The sequence below is a fragment of the Globicephala melas genome, chromosome 13 (assembly GCF_963455315.2).
Source record: "Globicephala melas chromosome 13, mGloMel1.2, whole genome shotgun sequence".
Taxonomy (NCBI): domain Eukaryota; kingdom Metazoa; phylum Chordata; class Mammalia; order Artiodactyla; family Delphinidae; genus Globicephala; species Globicephala melas.
In genome coordinates, this window is record NC_083326.1 from 26,043,766 (window position 1) to 26,071,668 (window position 27,903).

Below are 27,903 nucleotides of genomic sequence, written 5' to 3' on the forward strand. Positions count from 1 at the left end.
TAAATGGAGAACTTGAAAACTTTGTAAATTATTAACTTTTCTTCAAAAGACACTGTGAAGGGAATGAAAAGACAAACCACAGACTGGAAAGAATATGTATATATCATAACTCTTATAAAGGATTTGTATCTGTAATATATAAAGTGCTCTCAGAACACAGTTTTAAGAAACCAACCAACTAAAAAAGGGTCAAAATATTTGAACAGGTACTTCACCAAAGAATATAAATGCATGGCACATAAGCACGTGAAAGTGTCCTCAAATCATCATTAGAGAAATTCAGGTGTAAAGCACTAAGCACACTGCCTGTTGGTGATGGTTTGCAGCAGTGGGAACTCTGGAGCACAGCTAGTAGGAGTATAAAATGGTCACACCACTTCGGAAAACAGTTTGGCAGTTTCTCACAAAGTGATGTATGTACCTACTGTATCAATGGATACACGTGACATTCATGTAATGAATACTACTCTACAGCTCAGCAGCAAAAATAAATCACGTATTTACACCTGGAGCAACAGGAGTGAAGCACAAAATAAAGCTGAGAGAAAGAGGCCAGACAGAAGAGAAGTACATACTGCATGCTTCCATGTGTGTACATTTCTAGAAGGTACTAGCTAATACATAGCAAAAGAAAGCAATGAACATTTGCTTGGGGATGGAACGAGCAGAAGAAAGACAGGGCACAGGGATACCTCTGTGGTGGTGCTTATGTTCGTTACTTTGATCGTGGTAAGAGCTCCATTCTGCCTCCTGTGTCAGGTCTAGACAGGTGATGTCAAGTCACTGAAGTAATTAATAATGAGTGTTTTCATCCAGGTGAGTGCTTCCCTTTGTGTTTCTGTTTTCCATGTGAACTATTCTTTGACATTGGTGTACAGTTAAGATACTCTTAATTGAATTTAATGAGCAATTCAGTCTTTATAATGAATGAGGAAGTTTTCAGATATGCTTGTGTATGAAGGTTTATATGTTTCTATGACAGAATATTCCCGTGTCAAATGTGAAGAGATTGCGTGATTTTATTTTAACTGTCAAATGTGAAGAGATTGCGTGATTTTATTTTAACTCTATGCAATTCGAAGATCATGTCTTATCCCTCAAATAAAAGCAAAACCTGCCATCATCGTGAAAGTTATTTTTTTGTATAAGTCGGTTAAGTACCATTGAGCTGTCTATAAACCAGCGGTTTAGAAACTGAGAACAAAGAGTTATTTAGGCTGACTCTGGGTGACCACTTGATTGGGGTGTAGTATATGGGAAATGGCTAAAAGAGACAAAACCCCCTCTCAACTCCAAGATTTTTACTCTGCTGTGTATACGGTCTTCTTTTTACAAGAATAAGTCAAATAGTCCCTGGTAGGATCTGTTAAATGATACCTCTATGTCAAGTTCACTAACTTTGCGAAGCCATTAATTATTTTATGTATATTATAGGTTTTTACTTTGTTATTGGTTATGAGCTCTTGATGAGAGCCATTTGTGTGCTGCTGCTTTTATCTTTGTGAGAGGAGTTTGCAGTTTCCAGTGTTTAGGCAGTCCTGTCCCCATAATGATGAAGCACTGGTTATTGGGCACGCTCCTAAGTATCTTACCTATGCCTCGTCTGCTTTAATCCTCACAATTATCTCCATGTTCCGTGTATGATCCTCCTGATCTTGTTCAGGGGTTTACCAGGTAGGGAGTGAAATATGGCAAAACCTGGACTGGGATTGAAGTCCTTTTGGTTTCTTCTAACTGCTGCCCTGGGCTGCAATGACAGGTAAAATGCCATCAGATGAGATGTGTATGCATTCAGTAAATATTACTGCAGTTAATGGGCAAGGCCATATAAACAGACTTAGAGAATGTAGGACAAATTTCTAAACGTTCTGATTTTCAGGGCAGACATAGTTTTGTTGCTAGCTGAATAGATGTAATTTTAAACCAAGATATTTCATCCCTCATTTTCTATACGTTAGTGTACTTATAAAACTATTACAAAAACATGGGAAATAAGTAACAAGTGGAGTTACATATGTAAAATTAATCCGTCCTATGTGTAAAATTTCTCAGGAAAAATGTCTCTTGACAAGAGTATTTCTGTATATCACAACTGTGTTTTGAGGAAGAGGTGGTGAGGTTTTCTCTAGTTCACATGTAATGTGAGCTATACACATATCATTTTAAGTTGCCTGGTAACCACATTAAAAAAAGGAAAAAGTAATAGGTGAAGTTATTTTTTATAAATAGATAATTCAAACAAATACATACAAATTATTATCATTTCAACATGAAGTCAATATAACATTATTACCAATATTTTATTCTCCCCCCGCCGCCCCCAGGACTTTAAAATTTGGTGTGTATTTTGCACTTCCAGCACATCTCAATACAGAGGCCAAATATTTTATCTGTAATTCATGATCTGTATTTAGGTTTGATAAAATTTACATGTCAAAAAGTAGATTCTCTTTCCCAAGCTGTTCTAGACTTAAACATTTTTTCAACAGGTGAATTCAGTATCAGTTTTTAAATTTACATCAATTAAAATTAAATCACCCCATCTCAGGTGCTCACCAGCCAGTACAGCTAGTGGAATTAAAAACTAGTCAGACCTGATTTCTTTGAGTTTGTGTGTGAAGGAGAGAAAGGTATTGATCAGAGGGCCGTGAGTCCTGGGTAGGTCCTTGAACCAGCGCAGGGGTGAGCTGTATGTGCAGAGAGACCAGGTGTATCTACACAGGGGAGATGGAATTTACAGGGCTGTTAAATATTATTTCAAATGTTTCTTTGAGGCCTCTTTACCTTTTACTCAACTTAGTGAATTACAGTTTCTCTTTACTTCTAACACTTTTTAAATTGGTGTCAATTTATCGCTTGGTTTTATTTTTTTCCTTCATAGTTAACTTTAAGATTTTAGTAAGTTTTACACTGTGTATTCAAAGTATATATTTGTTACATACTTTTCCATGGTTTTAACCTCACTGAGATTTTTATAATGGCCCTAATCTAACAGTTTGTTAAATGACTCAAAATACAGTGCTAAACCAAAGCTGATATTTATGTTTTTATCTGGATGAGTGCTTCACTGTGTGTTTCTATTTAGATTAGATAATTTAGAATCCTGTGTGTATAAGTTACATATGAACTACAAAATGTGTATCTTGCTTCTGTTCTCATAGAGAAATAAAAATCAATGGTATCTTCTAACTTTCTCACTCTGTGAATAAATATTCAAACATCCTAAGTATGTGTAGTCTTAAAATTTCATGGAAATGAGTGTCTTTTTAATTGTTAATAACAGATTAAGCCCTTCATTTCCAATATTTGTAATTATTCATCTACAACTCCTCTTGATATATTTCAGGAGAAAAACCTTTTAAATGTGATGAGTGTAACTTTGCCTCCACGACCCAATCTCATCTGACGCGGCATAAGCGGGTACACACAGGAGAGAAGCCCTACAGGTGCCCCTGGTGTGACTACAGGTAACGATCCGTTATGAAGCAAGTGGAATCAAGTGGGTCCTCATGGTGGGTGAAAATCCTGTTAGACTCACCATAAACGAATTGTGTTTTTGAGTAACGTGAATTAGCATGATTCATATATTAGGAGTGGGAGTTTATTACACCACCTAATTTTGGTGACTGTTTTAAAAGATGTAAAATATTTTTCCATTTTTTACAATCTTAACGTTTAGGTTTTATTTTTTTTTGGCTGCGTTGGGTCTTCGTTGCTGCACGGCGGCTTTCTCTAGTTGTGGAGAACGGGGGCTGCTCTTCGTTGTGCTGCGCGTGCTTCTCATTGCGGTGGCTTCTCTTGTTGCAGAGCACGGTCTCTAGGCCTGCGGGTTTCAGTAGTTGCAGCACGTGGGCTCAGTAGTTGTGGCGCATGGGCTTAGTTGCTCCGTGGCATCTTCCAGGACCAGGGCTCAAACCCGTGTCCCCTGCATTGGCAGGCGGATTCTTAACCACTGCTCCACCAGGGAAGTCCCACATTTAGGTTTTATAATCCATTGATGCACCTGACTTTCAAGTGATTGTAAGGAACCATACAATTAATCAGTTACTCAATGCATATGGCATCTCATCTACTATGAGTGAGTCACTCATTTAGACAATGAAGATAATGTGGGAAATGCTTCCTGCCTTTAAGGATATTGTAGCATAATGGGTGGCTTGTAATGGTAATGTTAGTAAATATTTCTAGTACAGATGTCAGTGGTATTTAAAAACGCCAGGGGAGTGCAAAGAGAAGGAACCAGATCAGTCCTGCTAGAGGAGAAGGCCTGTCAGCCATGGCTTAAAAGATGGGCAGCTTTCAGTCACGTATGCATTCTGCGAGGATGCAGGGAGGTGATGGTACAGCGTGGCATTTCTGTGCTGAGAGCATGTTGGAGGTCATGAGTGCTCCGTCCACTCGTGGAGGCCACAGCGGCTAAGTGACATCTGCCAGGTTGCAGAGTGACTTCACAGAGGCCGCAAAGCACAGGGGCAGAGAAGCAGGAGTGGCGAATGAGCCTGTTTTACTCTGTGACAAGGTCCGCATATCCCGGGCCTGGTGGAAAATGAAAGGCGGCTGTAGGTTGCAGCTCGATCACGCTGTGTGGGGGGCCTGTGAGCATAACTTCAGAGCTCACTGTGGTCTCTGAGACACCATGCGATGCGCAGGCAGCTGAGGGACATCTTCTTAGGGCCTTGATCAGCCCAACTGTGGGGCTGAAGGTCCCATGGACCCTGTTGTGCATGAGGATGTGGAAACGTTGAGGGTAGTTCTTCAGTGCAGCCTGCCTTTGTTACATATCAGAATATATACCTTAAACCTGAAGCCTTCATTGAAAAATAGATTTTTGTATTCCTGTGGATATAGCCTGTGCGTTCAGTAAATATATTGCCATAATCTCTATTATTATCCTCATTATTGCATTAAGTTTTATGTTGAAGGTCATCTAATAGTACAGACATATTACGGGTATATTTCATTCATCAATTATTCATTCGTTCCACATTTTCTCAGTTCTGTCTTTGCCTAACACTAGATTGGTGTTTCTTTGAGATTTAATAAAATGGTGATCCAATTAGAGGTAGACATAGAAATTCCGAGGAGCTGATAGTACGAATTCTTTAAACAACAAACGTTATTGAATGCTCTTTTTCCTTATTAGAGGTCATACTGTAGTTGCCTTCCCTGCAAAACACAGGAAAACAATTACAAATTTATAAAAATTTCCCTTAATTATCTCTCTTAGCTGTTAGGATTATATTCTTTCAGTCTGTACTTTATGCCTGTTTTGAAGCATTGTTTTTTTTGGTGGTTTCTTTCATTATAAATTTTATTTTTCACACTTAACAAATTGTATAACCATCTTATGTCATTAATCCTGTGTAACTGTGGTTCTCAAAGTATAATTTTTAAGTCGTAGAACTGTTACTTCAAACAAGATCTTGTACAGACCCCATGTATAAAATAGATAAAAGTGGTGTCTACCAGTTACAGATTTCAGAGTTACAGTCTGTAAGTCACTTATTATAACACTAACGAATATCATATAAGACTGTTTGACAAGCAAAAAGTTTTCAAATGGGGGGAGTTCTTGCTAACAGTTGCTGTTGGATTAGCCTTGGTGTCCAGTTTATGACTTTGCAGGGAGCGCTCAGCAGGGGCGGGTCGTCAGGAGCTAGGCTCTTGAGGCTCACTGCAGCCGTTCAGCCTCTTCTTCATTTACAAAAGACAAATGATTTGGGTACGAACTTCAGGAACACTGCTGACGTGCGGTGAGGAACACACTAGATCACTTATCCAGAGCTTGGCTGTGCACATCAGCCCTTGTTTTCACTCTCATCTCAGGTTAGGACTTCAGATGATTGTAGGCTTTACTTGACCTGACAAACCTCAAGATACTGTTCAGTGAGGTAATGCAAGAGTTTCAGTGCCTTGAAGGTCTTTAGTGTCTGAAAATTATAATACATGCCATGATGGATTTTTTTTTTTTTTACAGTTTTTGAAGTTGTTAAAAAAAAAAAACCCAAATCAATTGTTAGATGATGACTGAAATACCTTAGAGTTTCAAAAGGCCTAGTTTGAAAACCACTCTTTTCTTCAATGTAATTTTAATACTTGCATGGCCTCTAGTTAGATTGTTAAACAATAATAACTTTATTAAATTTTTAGACATTTCTGCCATTTTCAGGTTTTTACTCCAAAAATACTTTTACCTAAATCTCTGTGTGTGTCCGTGATTTTTTTGGAAGAAATTCATAGAAGTATGACTTAAGGCTATTAATAGTACTGCTACAAAGATTGGGATGTGCATTTTGTTTGGCTGATCAGTACTGTGTTTTGGTACACTCAAGTCTCTGTATGCATGAACATATTTCTAAGTATTTCAGGTTTTCTGGGCTTGAAATTGTATTATACTTTTGCGAAGGTCGAGGTCGTGTTACTTGTCCCCTATCCAAGTTATCACCTTGAAGTAGCATCACGTCCGTTGAGCAGTGCGTTGCATCCAGCTGGATCCCGTCCGTATCAGACCTCTCTGAGGCACTGTCGTGAAAAGGAGCTGGTGTTTTCTAAGACTGTTGTCACTCTCCTATGAATTAATACTCAGGATGTTTACATCTAGTGATTGCTATCAAATTTCCTGTTGAAATGCTTAAAGTCCTTGATAAAAGGGTGATTTTATCTTTATTTAAGCCTTTTTAATAATTTGAATATTATTGAAAGTAAATAGTTTGAACACTTTCTGTTCACAGGACAGTTTTATCATTCTGCGTATATACAAGGTTGGGTTTGCTTTTACTAATGAACAAAAGACAAGTTAACTTGACCAGGAGTATGAAAAACTTCCCAATATATGAACACTCCTAAAGTTAGTGACTATGAATGAAATGTAGAATTTTCAATGGATACCTTCGTTTTCTTGTTGAGGAGAATAAGATTTTTAAATGAGCAGGTAGTTAAGTTCATAAAGATTGTTTTGGTTGCATAGCATGGGAAGAACAAAATGCTTACCATATCTACCTTACAACAACAAAGTATCTTCTTTCACAAGATAAAGAAATTGGAGTAGGTATGATTTCTGTAGAATAAAAGTATGTATAAGATGATCACATATTTCCTGAGAAAATATGGTCATATTTGTCTCATCAGTATCTTTCCATAATATTTTGTTGCTTAAAATATTTAAATACTTTTTTCATATTTAGATTTTTGTCTGCTTAATATAAATAGATAAACATTATTCCTGTAGAATATTCCTGTTGTTGTCATTATTAACACTTATTTGCAGGTAAATTACCATCATTAGAAACTGAAGTATTATTTAAATTTCATTTGAAAATATATTTTTCATTTTATAAATTGAACATCAGTGGAGAAATTTTAGTAGTTATAATTATTCATGAAAAATGTGAATATAGATTTGTTTACAAAAGAATTTTATAATTGGTCTTTTGAACCTGGGGCTATTTTTCAAGTTTGCATTATTAATTTAGACAGTGACATCTCATTCTGTTTAGATGTAAACGTGTACCCTTTTCCTAAGCTTTTACTGTCTAAGATATCCAAAATTCGAATCCATTATAGATCAGTATATTCCATCATTGCTCCAAAACTTTTTCACTATTAATTAGTATTCATTATAATTTCAAAGCATAAATTTAGATTCATAGCACGCTGTCCTACCATATTATTTATGCAGCAAATTCTTTAGATTTTTTCCTACCTTAAAATGGAAACAATCTAACATTTTTCTATACTTTTATTTTTTGTTATGTTTTAATTGTCACTTCTCTATTAAGGAGAGAAATAGAAAAAACTTTAATATGTTATAGTAAGTACCCTTTCTAATAATGTAAATCCTTATTTCCCCACGGAGTTTATTAAATATCAGGCTGCACTCTGTTCCACTGATGACACTGGCCTTCACAAGAGATCTGATGACTTGCCCTAAAGTTGGCTGTAATTGGGCTTTCTTTTACGTGAAACTCACCTTCTCATTGGCTTCCATTTTTTAAGGTTAATAAATGCATATTAAACAGTAAACCACTGATAAGTCATGAAAAGTAACACAAAATTCTACCTGCAGTATTAAAAATATAAAGGATATTCTTACATGACACTTTAAATGTCATTTAGTAAGTCAAAGAAAACTAAAATTCAGCCCAAAGTATGCAGTTTGATCATTTATTTGTTGCATCCCTATTATTGATCTTGAAATACCTTCATTGTTCCTTAAGACTGAGATTTTTGCTCAACTGCATAATTGCCTTAGTGCGCCAACATTACACACTCTTTTAAAAAGTTGTTTTTACTGTTCTACTTTTCATTTTATTCACTATTCTTTTTTTATTATTTGAAATTATAACTCCAGTTAGAAATATGACATATCATAGAGCTGAGGAATAAAATTGATAAATCCTGCCTCATATTAAAGATTTACCCCCATTGTTTTGCTGAACTTGGAAATACACTCTGATTCTTTTCCTTACTTGATGGTTTACTTAGCTCTTGGCCAGTGTATTTCATAGAATCATTAATGCACTAGGTTTTGATCTCAAGAAGGGTTTTCATTCCTTTTAGATGAGGTGAGGCTAAGAATATTTGATTTACCCTTTGACCCAAGTAGTGGAGTCTCAACAAAAAATGTACTTTTTGTGATATTCCCCAACGTCTCTTTTATCACTCTTCTAAATATTTCGTTTAGTATTTCTTATAATCAAATTTGGTAAGTTTTTGCACACATGACTAGACTAGGTAAAATTTAGTGTTTGTCACAAGCATTTGAAATGTGTGTGTGTGTGTGTGTGTGTGTGTGTGTATCCTAGAAAGTTTTTGTCAAAGAATACTTTTAATTTAATTGAATTCTGTCTTAACTTTACATGATGCTGGAAGCATTTTTAGGATAGTTTTAAGATGTAATGATAAAAAAAATATAATAAATCTTTATTTCCCTTTAAAGTTTGTATTAATTTCTCAAATACATATTTCTATAAAGTGTCTCAGTTATGAAAACTTTTTCAGGTCTTAGATAATAGTATGCCTTTTTACATAATTTTGCTGTATAAACATTTTATGTTTATTAGACTTTACTGAATAATAAGGCACTAAGGCCTCAGTATACGATGGGATCATTGTTCTGTCTTCCATTGTTTCAGCAGCATCCTGACTTGGGGACTGACTCTGCAGGGGATAATTTCCTCCCTGTGGATGATCTCCCCTGAGGGTTCCTGTTTTCCTTTGGCTTCCTGTGCAGGTTCACAGGTTGTAGCAGGAGAAGCAATAGATGGATCAAACTTGGGTTCGCCCTGAATAATAACAAGGAGAAAAACCAGATTTTGTCTTTGTATCAGAACATCATATATACTGAGAGAGAAGTGAAATTATACATAAGGAAATGAACAGCACACATTTCTTTTTCTGAAGAATCAAAGGTAGCATTCATTTATTTTGAGTGATTTTGAAGTTCCTGAAGAGTAATGACACTGCATAAAAATAAATGAAAATGTCTAATATTAATTTATATTTGAAGCAATTTGATTGATGCCACAAGCCTAGTTATATCAGAACGAAATTTAAATTCAAAACATTTTGTCAGTGAAGTAAGCCAGACAGAGAAAGCCTAATATTGCATGATATCACTTATGTGTGGAATCTTAAAAAAAAATGAAAGCAACAACAACAACAACAAAACGGTCAAACTCATAGAAACAGAGAGCAGAAGAGTAGTTGCCAGGGAGTGGGGGAAACAGGGAGAAGTTGGTAAAAGGTTACAAACTTTCAGTTATGAGTAAGGTCTGAAGAGCTAATGTACTACATGGTGACTATCATTCATGAACTGTTTTGAATACTGGAAATTAGCTAGCAGAGTAGAACTTAAATATTCTCACCCAAAAATAAATAAATAAAACATACCAGTCAATACTATTTCATTAATATCAAGTCTGTTTGTTATGTGTTTATATTCTACTCTATTTTAACTGCTAATCCAGTTAATGGAATAAAAAGCAGATGTCCTAGGCTGAAAGGTTAGTTTGAAAGTCTCAAAGCCCAGTTACTTTGCAAACTTTTCTTGGGATAATGATGATTCCAAGGCTTTCCTCCCTTTGTGGTCAGTTCCTTCTGGGAGGCAGATGTGTCTGTTGTACTATGTTTGTAGTACTTGTCCTGGTAGATGGCCCCTTCCTGCTTGCTACCCTCACACAGTTCAGTGAGCCACAGGTAGATGTCAGTATCGTGGCTGGTTTGTGGAACCGTGTTTGGTCATTGGCTGCATAAATATTGCTTAAGAAGATTCTCCTAGCAGGTGTCAAGATGGTACTTTATGGAGCTGTACTATCTTTCACGTGGAGTAGATGTTTCTGGTAAGTTTCCATGGGATCTTTTGAGGGGTTCCCTAAAAAAAACATAATTGTATTTTCAGGTTTTTCTATCCTAATTATGAAAGTTGTACTGTATGTAAGTGTATTTTTTATTCCTAACGTTTATGTTTCAGCAGAAATTGAATTCTTTCTGAACAAATATCTCCTAATTTTCTCTGATCATTTTATTAGTGAATTTCAAAAAAAAAAAAAAAAAATCTCAGTAATTCTAATTGTGGTTTTGATTTAGTTTTGTATTTTCTATAACATATATGTCTAATGTTTTGTTTATTTGTAGCATATTTTACTCATACTTTTCTTCTCTGCCCTGAGACACCCAAGCACATAGACTTCTAAAAATTTTTGTTTAAGCCTATGTGCTAATATAGCACAGTATTTATGTCAGACCTTTAGTTACTGTTGGTAAATTTTCATCTTACAGAAGTTGGTTAAGTAAAAAAAAAAAAAATCTGTAGACTTGAAAATAAATAGATTCCATAGCATTAAAAAATATAAATTGGTTCATATGTCTTTAAAAGGGAGAAAAATCTAAGATAATTTGTTTATGACTATAAGTAATTATTTGTTGATGTAGCTGAAATCGTCATTGAGATCACAGATTAATTAAAAGAGCCGTTCTGAACACAAAGTGTCCATACATTCCCTTTGCTGTCTCTTAAAGTAGAATCTAGATAAACATGTTTATTTAACCTGCTGTTGTTGAGTCCCAAATCCAGTCATTATAAAAAGACCAGCACTATCTTTGGGGATGGTCTTTCTACAAGGAGTTACTATGGATAGTCCCTTGGGTGGTAGTTAGATATATCTGTATGTATTGTGGTAGAAAGAAAGGCCTTAGAGATGAAAAAAATAGAAAAAAAATTTTGGGCAATAGTCTCTTGCATAATAAGTTATTCCTCAGACACTAGAGCTATTATCACACAACAAAACACTTTACTATGTAACTAGCTATATCTCCCGGCGTTAGAGGCTCTTACAGTGTGTAGCTTATTAGGAAAACCCTGTAATCACCAGGATTATCTAGAACAACAGTGGAGCATCAGGCCCACCCTTCTGGTTATATGGTTGAGTTTCACAAGGTCAGATGTGGGGCTGAGAGAAATAATAATACCTTTGAAGTGTATAAAAGTTTGACCACCTGTCATTAGTTCAGTGAGAATGCTAAGATCTTAGTTATTTCATTTTGTTTTTGGATCCTTTGTTTCAGTATGTTCTGAAGTATTGCCTCTCTGGGGCCTGTAAAAAACTGGAAGAAGGAAGGAGAAGGAGAGAAAAACTTGGAATGTTTAGGTAGTGGGGACCCAGTGGTCTGTATGAGGCAGCTTCTCCATCAGTGTGCCTTCTAGACCTCAGACCCCTTCAGTGGAATAAGATGCTGCCTTCCTGGTAGCACCTGTGTATGTTTTGGCTTTAGGTTAAGAATGTTTGTAAAAACAAGATTACATCTTTTCTCACTTTCACATCTTTATTTTCTTAATTAAGAGAATGTAGCACGAACCCTTTCTTGACTTTTTCCTATTTATGAGAAGTACTGTGCTTGTGAGAAGTTCTATAACAAGAAGTATTCCGGAATATTTTCCTTTTTTGGAAAATGGTGTTGTGCCTTTCCTTCCTGCATAGTGAGCTGTACTTGAAATAAACCAGAATCTGTTATTCAGTAACATAATATGCATAATATGTAATGTGATACTTTTCCCTACAGGGAATTTTAACGTAATATTAACCTTCCTCTTACCCCTTAAACTTTAGTTCCTTACTCTTAATTCTTTTGGTTTGCGTCTTGCTAAACAACCCTACTCTCTCATTTTGTATCTTTTATATCAGTTGTGACACCGTTTGGGGTGCTCTCACTATTTAAGTTTTGAATCATGTTGATTAACTGAACTCAGTCATATCTTTCCTGATTGTTTTGGTTTTTATTCATTTTAAATTACAACTTTTAAGAAATATGAAATGAAAATGAAATGTCATAAAACAAATTAGAATTTTCCCATACAGAGAAAATGTGGTAAACTTTTAGTGCTTATGCTTAACTAAATCAGTTAATCTCTTGGATTGAATTATTTGAGGTAAAACGTGGTTGACACTTAAATTTGAGTAGTTTGTTTTATTCTAAAAACCTCAGATAGCTTTAATTTTAATTAAAAGTAAGATTCTGTCCCACTTTCCACTCCCAATTTATATTTTTCATTTGATTTTAAGTTACCGTCTCACGTCGGCCAGCCTGGATTGTAGGACATATGGGATTATGTGGTGAAGGCGGGCAAGAAGTCCTGTGGGCCATTTAGTCCATGCCGGGGAGTTTGAGTTTAACCCCAAAGGCAGTGCGTAGCCAGTGGAGAATTTTAAGGAGGGAACTGACGTATTCATATTTTGCTTTGCAGTAATCACTGACGCAGTACAAATGAAGAGGCAGAGAGGGACACAGCAGGTGTTGGGAGAGCATTTAAAGGACAATTGCAAAGATGCAGGCAGAAATAAGTGACTAATCCTAAGTAAACTAACACAGTAGCCATGAAGGATAGAGAGAGAGGCTGATTCCAGTGCTTGTTAGGAGGTAGAATGAATGAACACGGTGACCAAATGGATGCATTTGGGGACAGGGTGACAGAAAGACGCGTGCCATCCTTTACATGCCTAGGCTAGGGCTGCTGAGTGAGCGGCAGTGCCATTTACCAGGTCCTCACTCCCGGAGGAGAGATCCCTTTAGCAAAATGACGATGTGTGTGGGTTGGATGCATTGACTTTGAAGTGCCCATGGGCATCCACATGGAAACGTGCCGGTAAATGTGTCGGTCAGTGCTGGTGTATGTGGAACTTGAAAGCAGCGATGCGATTGGCATTTCCCTTGGAAAATGCGGAAAACGAAAAAGCAGAGGGGCAAAGAGAAGTGTCAGAGAGACTGAGAAGTAGCCTCCTGATATGGAAGGGACCTCCGGGCAGCAGGCAGGCAGCACTCAGGGCAGTGCACCTGCCGCAGCCACCCGGACGGCATGGGTTCTCTGGGGAAGCCCGGTCCTAGCACAGGGGTAGGAGCAGAAAGCACGCGAGGGGTCAGAGGTGACGTGGTGAGGATACTTGCTAGCTGGTCTTGAAAGGAGTGTCTTGAAGGCTGCTTCCTGCAAACGCTTGGGGAGCTGGGATAGCTGCATGCGCAGAGAGCCGGATGCACATTGTATTTGTGTGTTTGTTTTCATCTGTTTGCTTAAGATTGCTTTTAAAATTTTACTAAAATGCTTACAGGCGGAGGTGAAAGAGCCAGCTGAAATAATGAAGTTGAACAGTGCTTTTACCTAAGGGCTCAGGTGGTGCATGTCAGGTGAGGGTTTTGTGACGCATCCGGGGCGCTGATAATGATTTTGAAGAATCAGCAGTGCCTCCCTGTTCCCACCTTGGGACCTCTCGAGATGGAGAGCTACAGCTTCAAACCTCTGAATCTTTACCCTCCCACAGTTTGGGAATACTGCGTAGCACCAACTTTTACCTTTGTTGTGTTCAGAGTTTTGAATCAAAGAACATGGAGACTGTGTAATGAGACTGTTCTGCCCTCCCTACATACACATTCAAACACTGGAATTTTATTTGCTTTCTGTGAGGAATTTACTTCCACAAAATATTGTACTACTTTAACTGTTATACATAATTCAAAAATTTGCTTGGCACTAGCAAACAGTTCAGGGCAATCATTTAACAAACACTCATCTTAAATGTAATCTTTTAAAGTGTGACATCTTTTCTATGACTTATTCTAAACAATTTTTGCTAATGTCTTAGGGTTTTTCTAAGGCCAGTAAATCTCATGGGCCCCTCTAGTGACATCATAAGCCAGTGGAAACTCACAGACGTTTATCGTGATGACACCTGACCCCCATATATATGTACAACCCTTGCTGTTTGTTTTACCTACCTTTCATTTGCGTGACTTCTTCCAAATAATTATAGGTATGGTATAACTCTTTGGCCAATCACAGCTTTGATTATACTTCTTATGTCCATTTGTACTAAAACTTCTGTTTCACTGTTTCAGATTGACCCCTGCCTTCTTCAAATTGCCATATTTCTAGAAACATATACGCTACTGGAATGGTCCTACCAAGAGAAACGTTAATAATAAGGACCATGTGGGTACTGGAGTTAGTGTGTGTATAGTATGAAAAGAGAAAGCAAATATATCACTCCTTAGGGTGAGGTAGGGTACATGATTTGTTTTCATGACTTAAGGTATATTATAACTGCTGAGTGTTGGTGTCAGTTGTACTAAACCACTAAAAAGTAGAAATAAGTCATATATATTGCCCCACAGGTTGATGTATGCTTTTCTTTTGCATTCACTATCATTTTGTATGGATTTCCTTTGATTCTATTGGAATTTTTGCTGCTTTGTTTCATTATAAATTATGGTTACCACAAGACGGTTATGGCTGCCTCTCAGATTTTGGTTTTAGCTTGTTTCTCAGCTTTAAAAATGAAAAGCACATTTCCCTTTGCAAATTGAGATAGTTCTGTACATCTTGTAACAAATTTTTGGCACCATTTCCATGAGTACAAATAAAGGTAGTAGAGATACTCACCACAGCGCCCCTGAGGTAGGTTCATTTTAGCATTGGCTGCAAGGTGTTATTGAAACAGTTGGGGCAGCTTCCTTTCTCTCTCTGCTAACACAGCTTTCTTAAGGAAGAAGGCTCTCAAAGACGCCACCTAGGAATGGCAGTGAATAAGTGTGTCATTGGAAATGTACCCTCAGACTCAAGGAGCTATGTGCCTGGGAAATATATGGACGATATCAGCATGTGTGTGTGTGTGTGTGTGTGTATATATATACATACATATATATATATATATAAATTAATTACATGTTCCTTCCAATTAATGATTTCTGGATGGCCTATGAAAATGACGTTATGAATGTAATGATTACAGAATCCAAATCCTACCTCTTGTTATGTGTACTTGTTTTTAACTACACACGCACACACACATATTACCTTCCTTGCATCCATTTTTAACACAACAATCTTCTAAAATATTGTGGGTTCTGATGTAAAAGAGATTCAGAACAAGGCTCCAGTTTTATTCTTTTTTCTTTTTTAGTTGAAAACTGGAAGCTGTGTCTGCTTTAGCTGTAAAAGCACAATCAAGGCACCATGATAAGTGAGTCGGTGCTGTAAAAGTAAAACGAATTTTGCCTTCACTCACATGAACTATAGAAGGAGGAAGCTTTATTGTCCCTGGGAAAGTGATAAGGCAGAGTAATTGTATATTATACTGTCCTGGAACATCTGCCTGAAGACTGTTGGAGCAATTCATCCATCATGGACGATACAGCATGCTTTGTCTTTCTGCTTTAACCCGTCCCCACTGCTGGCCTGCGCAGAGGTTTTGATAGGGACTGTGCCTGGGCCGGGGCGCACATTAATCAGTCCCCTTGTTCAACACTCCAGCTGACATAATTACAACCTGCGCACAGCAGTTATTCAAGTCGAGTCCTTGTCACTCGTGGTGCGAAACTACACAGCCCCGATCCCGGAGGAGATTGCCTTATCACACAGAACAAGGGCTCGCAGGAGTCGAAGAGAATAGAAATGGGAAAATGTCTTCCGGGAGTACTGTATATTCCTTTAAAATAAGACGTTTGAGAGACTTACAAGGGACAAAGGGAAGCATCGTGTGCAGTGACTGAAATGAACCAGTTATGATTGTTAAGTGGATTACCTGGAGCATTTCTGTAAAAACGGACGTAGATTATTAAATAAATTCGATGGCCCCTCGTAATCAGTAATTCTCTTAAGTTTCTTCAAAAGTGATCGCAAAACTTTACAGTTATAAAAGGTTTAAACGCTCCTTGATAGGACTCAATTTTACAAAATAAAGTATGCATTTTAAATCTACTCTCAGTATACACTTAACTCAGAGAGCTTTGTAAGGAATAAACGTAGAGCCAGAGAAAGAGCCTTTCAGGAGACTTTCAAAGACAGGGAAGTTCACTGTTTCCTGTGGCCGGAAAATAAACTTTCCGTCTTATTATTTGCCACACCTCCTCACTCTAATCCTGGTGGCGTGCTGCCCAGGCCCCTCCAGTATACCAGGTGTGAGGGACGCACTCTCCTTTCAGCCACTTGAGAAGTATTTAAAATTTTATCGCAGCCCCTCCCGTGCCCCTAATAGACCAAGGGAGTCTGTGGGCATGTAGTGAATTATTGTGATCAGGTCTGCACACCTCCCCAGTGAACTGTGCTCTTACTCATGTGTGCAGAAGCTGTGGGTATTTTAAATCCAGCCTTTTAAATTTTTTTTTGTCTCTTTGACATTATAAGATTGTCCCAAGTAAAATCAAGTGTGACCCAGACTCAGAAATGTTGTGAAATGTATTTCTGGTTCAGTAAAAATTTTACTTATATAACCTTAAGTTTGAAAAGCTCTCAACTAGTAAAGCTACAGTAAACTACTACATATATTTATATCTTCATTTGTAAAGCGGTATTATTTGTAGCTGACTATTTCAAGCCAGAGCTCGGTAAGCACACACCTGCGTGTAGTTGAGGCCCTGGTGAGCGTCTCTGTGCGCCTCTCTGCCCTCCTTAGCCTCCCCTACAACTACGATTCCAGTGACTGCTTGGACTTAGCAGGAGGGGCAGGCTGCACTTGCCTCAACTTTATTAAAGATCCTTTTCTTCGGAAGGCCTCTCGTCCACGTGCCTTTCCTGGTTTCACATCATTTTACTTTGCTAAATTAGCTAGTTAACAGAAAAGGAGAGACTAACACTCTGTGCGGTAAGGACGTAGGTTTGTAGAAATGAAAAGCTGGAGTGGGAACTCTGTTTATTTCAAAGGTCCAATATAAAAAGAGTGGCAAGATAGCAGCGGAAAGGATTTCCACCAGCACTCACTGCAGCCATGCAGAAAACGCGTGGGAGGACGAGCAACGTGTGCGGCTAGCGTGGTGCTCTGATTTCGCCAGTCACAGACTTCAGGCGGTGTTGTTAGCTCAGCCCTGAAGAATGTTTCTGTGGTCAGGTCAGTTTGAGAAACACTCTCTGTATTGCACTGCCTTCCTCAGGTGCATAATGAACAGCATATTAAAGACTCAAGGGATTCCTGCTGTAAAGAAAAATATATAGGGACCTCCCTGATGGTCCAGTGGTAAAGAGCCTGCCTGCCAGTGCAGGGGACGCGGGTTGGATCCCTGGTCGGGAAACTAGTCTCCCACATGCCGTGGGACAACTAAGCCCGTGTGCCCACGCACCCCGGAGCCCACGTGCCACAACTAGAGAGAGAAAACCTGCATGCCGCAATTAGAAGCCTGTGCGCTGCAGCGAAGACCCAACGCAGCCAAAAACAATAAAGAAATAAATGAATATTTTTTTTAAAAAAGATTCCGATGGTATTAAAAAAAAGAATTCCAAGTTGGTGATTATATATATATATATATATATATATATATATATATATATATATATATCAGTTACACACAAAATTATATATATAATTTTGTGTAACTGAAGTATGTGAAACGTTGGCCACCGAGGCCTTTTCCCTGAAGCCCTGTAGGCATCGTGCTGGACTAATTTGGATGCTGGGATGTTTCTGTGTTGTTAAAGGATAGGCCACCATTAATGTCTGCTATGCGTTTTTACCTGAGAGAATGGGCATTTATTTTCTCATAAGCACGTAGGATACGGCGTCTGGTAATTACTTAAACTTACTTATATAAGCTTATAGCTTGTTGTCTTCATGGCAGATGAAAGTCTACCATGCACTTTTCTCAAAGCAAGTTACCTTCTTCTAGACTGAGAATATATATTCCGTATATTAAGAAGTGAACAGTTAATGAAATTATAAGTGTCTTTTCCTCTTTGGGCTAAAGAAGAACCAAGGAGAAGTCAAGGTTCTGTAGGGCTTGCACTGGTGGGTGGCCCTCCTCACTGCTTATGCCATGGAGGACAAGCCACGTCTGGCCACGTGTTTAAATCAATCTCCTGTTCTACAACCACACAAACTGTGTGAGTGGGACTATTCTTGAAGCGTTAAATGCTAACGAAATAATTTGGGTTTCTAACAGAGACAGAGCTTACTGTCGCTTCCTGCTCTTTCTTCTTTGTGAATCTCATTGTTCTCCAGTAGAGTGGAAGGTGGAGCAGGTTGTTAAATTCAAAGCAGCTTATTGCTCTTACTGGTTGTAGAAACCAAAACAAGCAGAGATATGAATAGAGAAGTAATGTAAGTGGATGTAAATGTGGGAACATGAATGGTGGAAAACAGATGGGAAGTTCTACATACTTTTGGGAGTAGAAGGAGCGGTAGAGCAGTGTGCAAATCCTGTCAAAGGCAGTGGCATATCCATAGGTAAGTGTGCAGTTAATCAATGTTATTTGAAGTCAGTTGAAGTCAGTCAAGTATTTTGAATAGCATGGAAACAAGATAATTTTAGGCCATTCTCAATTAAAGATGTCACTGAAGGGGGCGTGACAGTCCTGTAAGTAGACAGGTGGAATTTTCAACCCTATTTCAAAATTAAGTTTCATTTTATGAAGCATGGCCTTTTGTTATGGTTGTTGATGTACATGGCTCACCTCTCCTATCACATTGCGTTCTCTTTGAGGATATAACCAAAATGATTCATTTTTATGTTTTTTTTAATATAGTAGGCACTAAATAAATATTTGTTGAGTAAATTCATTTTGAAAATAATAAATCAATACCTACGAAAATAGACTTTTCTTGTAATCATAGACTTCCCATGGAAATCATAATGATAATTAGACTTAAATTACTTCTGTTCTGAAAGACCTCCCAGTGGGTTTGAAAGGCTGGCCTTGCCCTTTTAGACCAGCACCCAGATGTACGGGTGAGCAGAGCCCATGCGTGGGTCACATGGGCCAGCGCTGTGGCTGCCGTGTGGCGGCTTCTCCATGAGCATGTGGTATTGGTAGCTGCACTTGGGACGGGGCTGTGAATACCTGACAGCGACATGGCGGCAGAGCCCAGAACCTGGGTCCTTCCAGCCACTGGAGAGCAGTGGATGGATCACGGTCAATCAGGTGACCGCCTTCATCCACTCCTGTGCTAACTCACAGGCTCCTTCTTCCTGTGAGACACTGTTCTGTGTTATCAGATGACGCACATCCCCTTATATCACATAACAAATGTTAACTATAGCTGAGAAATGGGGAGAAAAATTAATGTACATCAGTTTTTATTGTCACAGCGATTGATTTCAAAGAATTGGGATTTATGAAGAGCAGGAACCAATGAGAAGTGACCTGATAGGAATTGTCCTATTTAATAGTTAGCCGCCAGTTAGGAAAAAAGAAAAAGAAAATTCGTAGAATTCAGAACAGGGTGATCCAGAAATTGTCCAATTAAAATTTGATATTGCAGAAAATGTTCAGAAGATTGTGTTTTGTGCTTACTTCTGATTTCTATAAATTCTTTTTTGCCTTAGAGTTTATAGAAATGGTGTATTTCATTACTTACAAAATTATCCAAAAAAAGAAACTTTGGATAATTTTGTAAGTAATGAACTATACTGTTATTTTTAAGTATCTGTTTTACTTAGATGCCTATAAAACTTACTGTTATTGTATATTATTTTTACTATTTGAACTTTATCATTTGAAAAGTCAGAGTCTTACTATCCTGCCCCATTCCAGGTCCTCTTCACGCCCACTCTCCTGACGTAACCGCTTGTGACCATTCCTATTTTTGTCCTGCTAGAGATAACCTAAACACTTTGCTGATTCTCTGTTTCTTGGTGTATGGGCAGCACAGATCAGGAAGTTAGCTCATGCACCCGGTTTACCGCTACACCTCTCCTCTCTCCCCTATTTTTTTTTTACTGTATTCATTTTGGTTTTCTAAGTGATTACCTTTACAACCTGACTTACCTTACTTAAATCTTTTACTTGATTCATCAAATTGAATTATGTCTATGTAAGCATGAGAATCTTCACACTTGATTTTCATTTCTATTACCAACTTATGTCAGCTATACTGTTGTATTGTTTATGACATTTACATTCTGTATAATACTATCCAATCCAGTTGTTTTTAAGCTGCATGTTTTGATCATATTTGCTTTACATGAGTAAAACTTAAAGATATTCTCATGAATAATCCAAGTGATCCAAAAATATACTGAGCAAACGTAGAAGTTCCCTCTGCCTTGGAAACCTTTCCATAAATATAATTACCATCAATAGTTTGCTAGGCTTTCTTCTAATACCCATTTAATGCATTTGTGTATCTATATGAGTATATTGTGTAGTTTTCAAAAGTTGAAAGGATTCTTATATGTATTTACCTGGGACTTGCTTTTTTTTTTTAACTTAACAGTGTGTCTTGGAAGTTTTTCCATGGTAGTACATAAGGTGTACCTTATTTTGTGAATGGCTTTTGTCCAACGAATAAGGATGAATGATGAGCTGCACACACACACACCAGGGCTTCCTCCGTAGCATTTGAGGGAGATTCAGAGACAGGCGTGTCATCGTTACTCCTCCTCTCAGCCTGTCTCTGTACCTGTCACACCTGCGGTTCTCTGGAGCCACACTCAGGGACGTTGCGGTGCCTGGCGTCAGACTGGGAAAGGCACCATGGGACTGGTCAGCTCCACTGCTTGGGGAGCCCACCCTCGATGGCGTGAGGTCAGGGCTATGCGGGAGCAGTCGTGTGGCCTGGCCTACCACCTGGATGGCGTGAGGTCAGGGCTGTGCGGGAGCAGTCGTGTGGCCTGGCCTACCACCTGGATGGTGTGAGGTCAGGGCTGTGCGGGAGCAGTCGTGTGGCCTGGCCTACCACCTGGATGGCGTGAGGTCAGGGCTGTGCAGGAGCAGTCTTGTGGCCTGGCCTACCACCTGGATGGCTTGAGGTCAGGGCTGTGCGGGAGCAGTCGTGTGGCCTGGCCTACCACCTGGATGGCTTGAGGTCAGGGCTGTGCGGGAGCAGTCGTGTGGCCTGGCCTACCAGGTCGCTTGCCTTGTTCTGGCACCACTCACGGCTGGGGGGTACCCTTGCTTTTCCTGGGATCAGGCTGTGCCCTCCCAGCGTTCTACCGGGATGTAGTTGGCTTCCATGGAGCTCTGTAGGAGACCAGCTCCTACTCTGAGAAGCAGGCTTGCATGGTAACCCTTACCTCTCAGCAGTATGGAAATCCTTAGTGTGGATCATTGTAAATTAACAACTCATTTCCTTTGTAAGCAAACATCTAGTTTCACATTCTCCCCTAGTGTTTAGCCACAAATAATGGTTTAATGATTCTCCTTATGGATAACTTCTAGAAATGAACTCCTAAGTCCAAGAGTATGTGTGTATTTTACTTTTGAAGGCTATCATCAAACGTCTTCCCGAAGCCTTTGCTAACTGACACTTACCAGTGGCATTCATTTCCCTTACCGTTCATTAATGCTACCAGTCTTCTTAAATTTTGCCCTTCTGTTACCTTAGGCTTTCATTGGTATTTCCTTGGTTACTGGAGTCATTTAATGCTTACATAACCATTTGTAGATCTCCAGTTAGGAATTTCTTGCTTATGTTTTTTATCCAGTTTTTAAGATTTTTATCTTTTTTCTTATTAATCATAGGTACTCATTTTGTAGTCTGTATATTAATCATTTTATATATGTTTCATATATTTTGTCCATTTCTTTGCCCTGTCTTTTAACTTTATTTATGATTATTATGCTATATAGCAGTTTTAAGTTTTATGAAGTGTTTTTGCTACATCTTTTTATAGCATTTGTGTTCTGAATTTTATTCAGGAAAGCTCTTTCAAATCAAGATTATAAAAATGTTTTCTTGTATTTTCTTCTAGCACGTTTATAATTTAGTGTCCTTAGGTTAATCTTAAAGTCCAAATGGCATTTACTTTTGCATGGTATAAGACCACAAGAGTCTAACTATTTCTTCCCCATGTGATAGGTAATTGACTGAACACCGTTTGTTGTATGACCCATCATTTCCTCACTGATCTGAAATGACATCTTTATCCCCGCATACATTGGTCCTTGTGTTCTTTGTCCTGGTGATGTATTGCGTTCAACACTCCCAATGACATTCATCTGTTTGCTAAACATTGTTGATAAAATGTTCCATTTTAACCAGAGGAATTTGAACTTCTTTATTCTTGTACCCTCTAACCAATGTTAAATTTAACCAGCACAACTGTTTAGTAATCTAAAATTACCAGCCTCTTTCTTTTCTTTTTTTTTTTTTTTTGCGGTACGCGGGCCTCTCACTGTTGTGGCCTCTCCCGTTGAGGAGCACAGGCTCCGGACGCGCAGGCTCAGCGGCCGTGGCTCACGGGCCCAGCCGCTCCGCGGCATGTGGGATCCTCCCGGACCGGGGCACGAACCCGTGTCCCCTGCATCGGCAGGTGGACTCTCCACCACTGCGCCACCAGGGAAGCCCACCAGGCTCTTTCTTTATGGGTCCTTTAGTGAGAACATAAGTGGCAGAGGACTGTATCCTGGGCTGTGTTATGTAAATTGTGGAAGAAGCCCTGCGCTGCTGTATTGGTTACTGCCTGCCACCTGCAGTGACTCGCAGCTTTATTTTCTTCTCCCTTGGAGATTTCCCAGGCTTTCTTAGACTCAGTTTTTGCTCAGTGAATTTATAATTAAATACTACTGGTTAAAAAAATGTGAAAACTTCTTAAATTTAGTTTACAAAAAGACTTCCTTTGGATTATTCTTTATTCATTTTGGATTACTTTTTTTTTTTTTTTTTTTTTTTGCGGTACATGGGCCTCTCACTGCTGTGGCCTCTCCCATTGCAGAGCACAGGCTCCGGATGCACAGGCTCAGCGGCCATGGCTCACGGGCCTAGCCGCTCCGCGACATGTTGGGATCTTCCCGGACCGGGGCACGAACCCGTGTCCCCTGCATCGGCAGGCGGACTCTCAACCACTGCGCCACCAGGGAAGCCCTGGATTACTCTTTTAAAGATACAGTAGAAGCCTCTTTCAACTGAGCTTTTAGATAAATATGTACTATAATACACTTGTTCCAATGCATACTTAACTACAGAGTAATTCTTTTCAAGGGTATTGGTTCAAAAAGTATATTCTGAACATGCATAGAAAGAAATCACATTTCTAAACATATATGCATGCATGCACTATATAACTGTTTGGGAAATCTATTTTTCAAACGAATTGAAATTGCCTTTCGTATACAGTGAGAAAATTGCTAATGATGATCCAGATAGTTGAACTGTACTGCATTTAATAGAAAGACTAGCAACAGTAATCAAAAGCGAACTGAGTACCTCCTGTATTTTCTGAACTTGTTTAGTATCATTTACCTTAACCCTCATGACAGCCTTATGAGAGACATATATTATTCCCATAAAATAACAACAACAGCAAAGTACTCCATGGTCACAAGTGTGGAAGGGAGAATGTTAAAGAAAACTAACACAGTTCTTTAAGTAGAACTTTCAGAAGATTGTAATGTCCATTTACATACACAACCTGTCAGATTATTAGCAGTAGACCAAGGCAGTCTTTAATTTCACACAGGAGTTTGGGAGTGGTGAGGCAGTTACATAGCTTCCCTTGGGGAACTAGGAAAGGAATGTTCATTGGGATGTGTGTGCACGTTAGCGCATGACATCTGTGCCCGCTCTCTCTGCATTTCCTTTTCTTTATCGGTAAGACAGTACTACCAGTACATGTTAATAAATACATAGAAATTACCTGATTGTGTCTTAGTGATACTACTTTATTCTCTCTGGTTCCGTAGTTAACTCATGATGTTTGCCACACCAGCTCACCAGCACAGTCTTGTGATTGATGATCTGATGGCTTGGGTGGGAAGTTGTGACCTGGGAGGAAAGGAGCAGTGCAGAAGGATGAGTTCTACCAGATGTGAGCCTTGTGCAGCTTGGTTCGTCGTAACAGATGGGCGCAGGCAGAGACAGACCAGCAGACTGTGATAGAAAATCCAGAATTAGCTTCAAATAAATAAAATATTGATGAAGGTAGCATTTCAAGTCAGTGGGGGAAAGGTAGACTATTAAGATGTTGTCTTGACAGCTCTGGCTAGCAGTCTGGATCCACAGTTCACACCACACTCTAGGAGAATTTTGCAAGGGATCTAATATTCAGTGGAACATAATGAAACTATTCAAGTACTAGAACCAAATTAGGGACAATCCTTTTATGACCTCCAAGTAAGGAAGCCATAGGACAAAAGATGAACAAAATAAAACACTTCTGCTTTTCAGAAGATGCTGTAAGCAAAGTCTAAAGGAAACTAAGGAAGAAATATTTGTTACTTTTGTCATAAAGTACCTACCTCCTTTATGTATAAGAGAATGACTAACAACCCTTAGGAAAAAAACTGATCAAAAATATGGAAAAGCAGTACAGAGAAAAGAAAATACATATGACATTTCAATATTCGAAGAAACTTTATTCGTTACAAAAGAAATGCAGATTAAAACTTTTAAAGGTTAAAAATTGAAACCCCAGTGAGCTACCATTTTTCACCCACCAAGTTGGCAAAAATGTGAAAGTTTGGTAACACAACACATTACAGTGGCACGAATGTGCAGAAACAGACTCTGTCAAACGTTGTTGGTGGACGTGTAAATTGCTACAACTCCTCTGGATGGCAGTTGGGCAGCATTTATCAAAATTACAAAAGCATATGCCCATTGCCATTGGAAGCAATTCCACTTGGCATCCTGAGATTTTCTTGGCATCCTGAGAAATGGAAAGTGTTTCACAAGATGATTCATTGCAACCTTGTTTATACTAGCAAATGATTGGAAACAACCTAAATGCTCATCAGTAGAGGGTCAGTTAAATATAACACTCTCTGTCCTTACGGTGAAATACTGCCTGGCTATTAACAAAGGAAGGAAAGGAGGCGGAGCAGAGGGAGGGAGTAGGGGAGGGTAGAGGGAGGCATCAGGAAGGACACTCTGCTCTAACATAGTCACGTGGAAACAGCATCCCCGCGCCTTGTTGTTAGGTGGAAGAAGGTGCTGCTGACACGTGTTACGCCAACAGATTTACATACAAGAAGAGGGGAGAAAAGAAGATACAGTGTGTTTGTGGATTGGAAAAATCATTCTTAATTCTCCCAAAAGATTGATAAGAAGTTAGGGATCCCGGGTTCCTGGTGGAGGTGGGGGTGATCCGGCCCGTGCTGGAGGAGGCTTTGCTATATCTGTCTATCACTAGACTGTTTGATGTTTGAAATATGTGAAAGTATGTTTCTTCAACTTCAGTGGTGCATTATTTTTTAATAACTGAAATAATATGCATCAAAAGAGGAAAAAATATTCATTAGGATTCTTTTTAAGCTTCCTTCTTATTAGGTTAAATAACACAAATTTAACATGCTTTTGTGTTAATAGGCAGTGAGTGTGTAGTACTGCCATAGTCTTATGGCGTTCTAGAAGCACTTGTGGTTTATTTTATTAATTTATTATTTTAAAATGCATTGCTTTTGAACTGAATAAAATATTTCCTTTATTACATATTTTTTAAGAAGCCGTAAAATTAGGTCGCATCTCTGGTCCTTTTGCTAATTGCCCAGCCCACGCTTTATATATTTATACACGTATATATGTACATATATGTAAAGCTGCCTCAAAATTTTCAGTGTGTCATAGTTCAAAATTTCATTTGAAATGTCCTCATAATTCAGAATGCCTTCTCCATAAACCCAATGCTTGCGCTCATGGGCCCAGCAAGTCCGGCATGAATCCCTGCTCCCCACAAGGAGCCTGCAGCCTTGCGCTGAGGCATCTAACTTCCCATGGAACTGTCTTGATCACTGTTGCTTCGTAAGTTTTGAAATCAGAAAGTGTGAGTCCTCAACTTAGTTCTTTGTGAGACTGTATTGAGTCTTCTAGGTTCCATGCGTTTCCTTGTGAATTTTAGAATCAGCATTTCAATTTCTATAAGAAATCCAGCTGAGATTTTGATAGGGTTGCACTGAATCTGTACATCAATTTGGGGAGTATTGCCATCTTAATAATATTAAGTCTTCCAGTCTATGAACTGGGACTCTCTTTAGAAATCAATGTCCAACTGAAGACATATTCAGTCACCCACTCTTAATGATTGTATGCCCGCTCGGTTTAACTGCTGTTAATTGGACACGGTCTGGGGGCACAGTTGCAGTGCCTGTGCTGAGAGGGCTGGGAGCAGGCGGTGAACAGTTTGCCTCATGAGCAGTTCCCTGTGCCCAGGGTTCTGGTCATTTCAGGCCTTGCATTTCTGCGTCTGCAGGAAAGCAGTGGGAGAGGAGCCTATTTTTCAGGGACAATTTGGTGGGAAATATACAGACCCTCAATTGTATTTATTCAGTCCATCCCTCTTCAAAACCTACACCAGTACAGGAACCTCACTGGAACTTCGCACATTGCCCAGCTGTGGGCTGAGGGGCTGTTTCCAGCTACTTTTCTATCGTCAGACTATCTTAGAGCCTTACTTAGAAGCAGCTCACTTGACAGGTCTAAAAGTCAAGGCATCTTTTTTTCCTTAATGCTCCAATTTCAGTGGAGGTGACAGGGCTTGCCTTTGTATCAGTACTCCGTGGTGCAAGGTGTGTTCTCGGGATTAAGGAAACTCCTTCACTGCCCTCAAGTGGTACCAGAATAATTTGATATTAAAATGATAGAACTTGGGACTTTGTGTTTCCAGTTCTGCATAGAAATGAATTGCTCAGGTAAAAGCCAACCTAGAAATTAGCGCCAAGGTTTTAAGAGCTCCCAGCCTCATACGATTCATGTTAACTCTTACAGAGCACAACACTTAGAGCACACATAGCACCTGATACCTGTGAGGTCTGCACGAGTGGTCACTGCCATCGTGATCTGTGGTCTCGTGTTATTGATTTGACCTTAATTCCGTTTACTTTTCTTTCTTTCTTGGTAGGTCAAACTGTGCTGAAAATATCCGCAAACACATTCTACACACGGGCAAACATGAAGGGGTCAAGATGTACAACTGCCCCAAGTGTGACTATGGGACCAACGTCCCTGTGGAGTTTCGAAACCACTTGAAAGAGCAGCATCCTGACATCGAAAACCCTGACCTGGCCTACCTGCACGCAGGTAAGAAACGAAAACTATTATGTAAGATGCTCACTCATCACGATAGTTACTAGGCTGTGTGTGCATTACCAGCCTTTATTTAAATGTGGTAGCATGTGTGATAGTATCTGCTTCAAGACTTATAAAAAAGAACACTTGGTCTTATCCCCCTCAACTATAAAAACAGGTCTTTTCAATTATATTTCATCAAGAGCAAATATGACGAAATAATCATCGCAGGACAGCAGAGTTATTAATGGCAAATACTCAAAACGCGGTTGATCTGAGACAGTAGTAGTTGTTTGAGCTTCGTATTTTGGCTAATTCATAAGGTTTTTAATTTTTTTTCAGAAAATGTTTGTGATTTAAAATGTTATGCCTGCCCTATCCCTTGTACCACGGTTTTCCAGTAGATACCTGGAAAGGGGAAGAATGTGACTGAGGAGAGCAGGAGAACCTGGATGGGGTAACAGTGCCACACGTGTCCCCAAAACTA

The 27,903-nt window shown here is 38.9% G+C and overlaps 1 protein-coding gene across 1 annotated transcript in view; it reads left to right on the forward strand.

The window, feature by feature from the left end:
* ZNF407 (zinc finger protein 407) overlaps positions 1-27,903 on the forward strand; it is a 420,308-nt gene that overhangs the window by 247,468 nt on the left and 144,937 nt on the right. The window contains exons 7-8 of the mRNA XM_030868179.2: positions 3,347-3,467; positions 27,250-27,428. Coding sequence (XP_030724039.2) covers positions 3,347-3,467; positions 27,250-27,428 — 300 coding nt within the window. The remainder of the gene's footprint in view (positions 1-3,346; positions 3,468-27,249; positions 27,429-27,903) is intronic.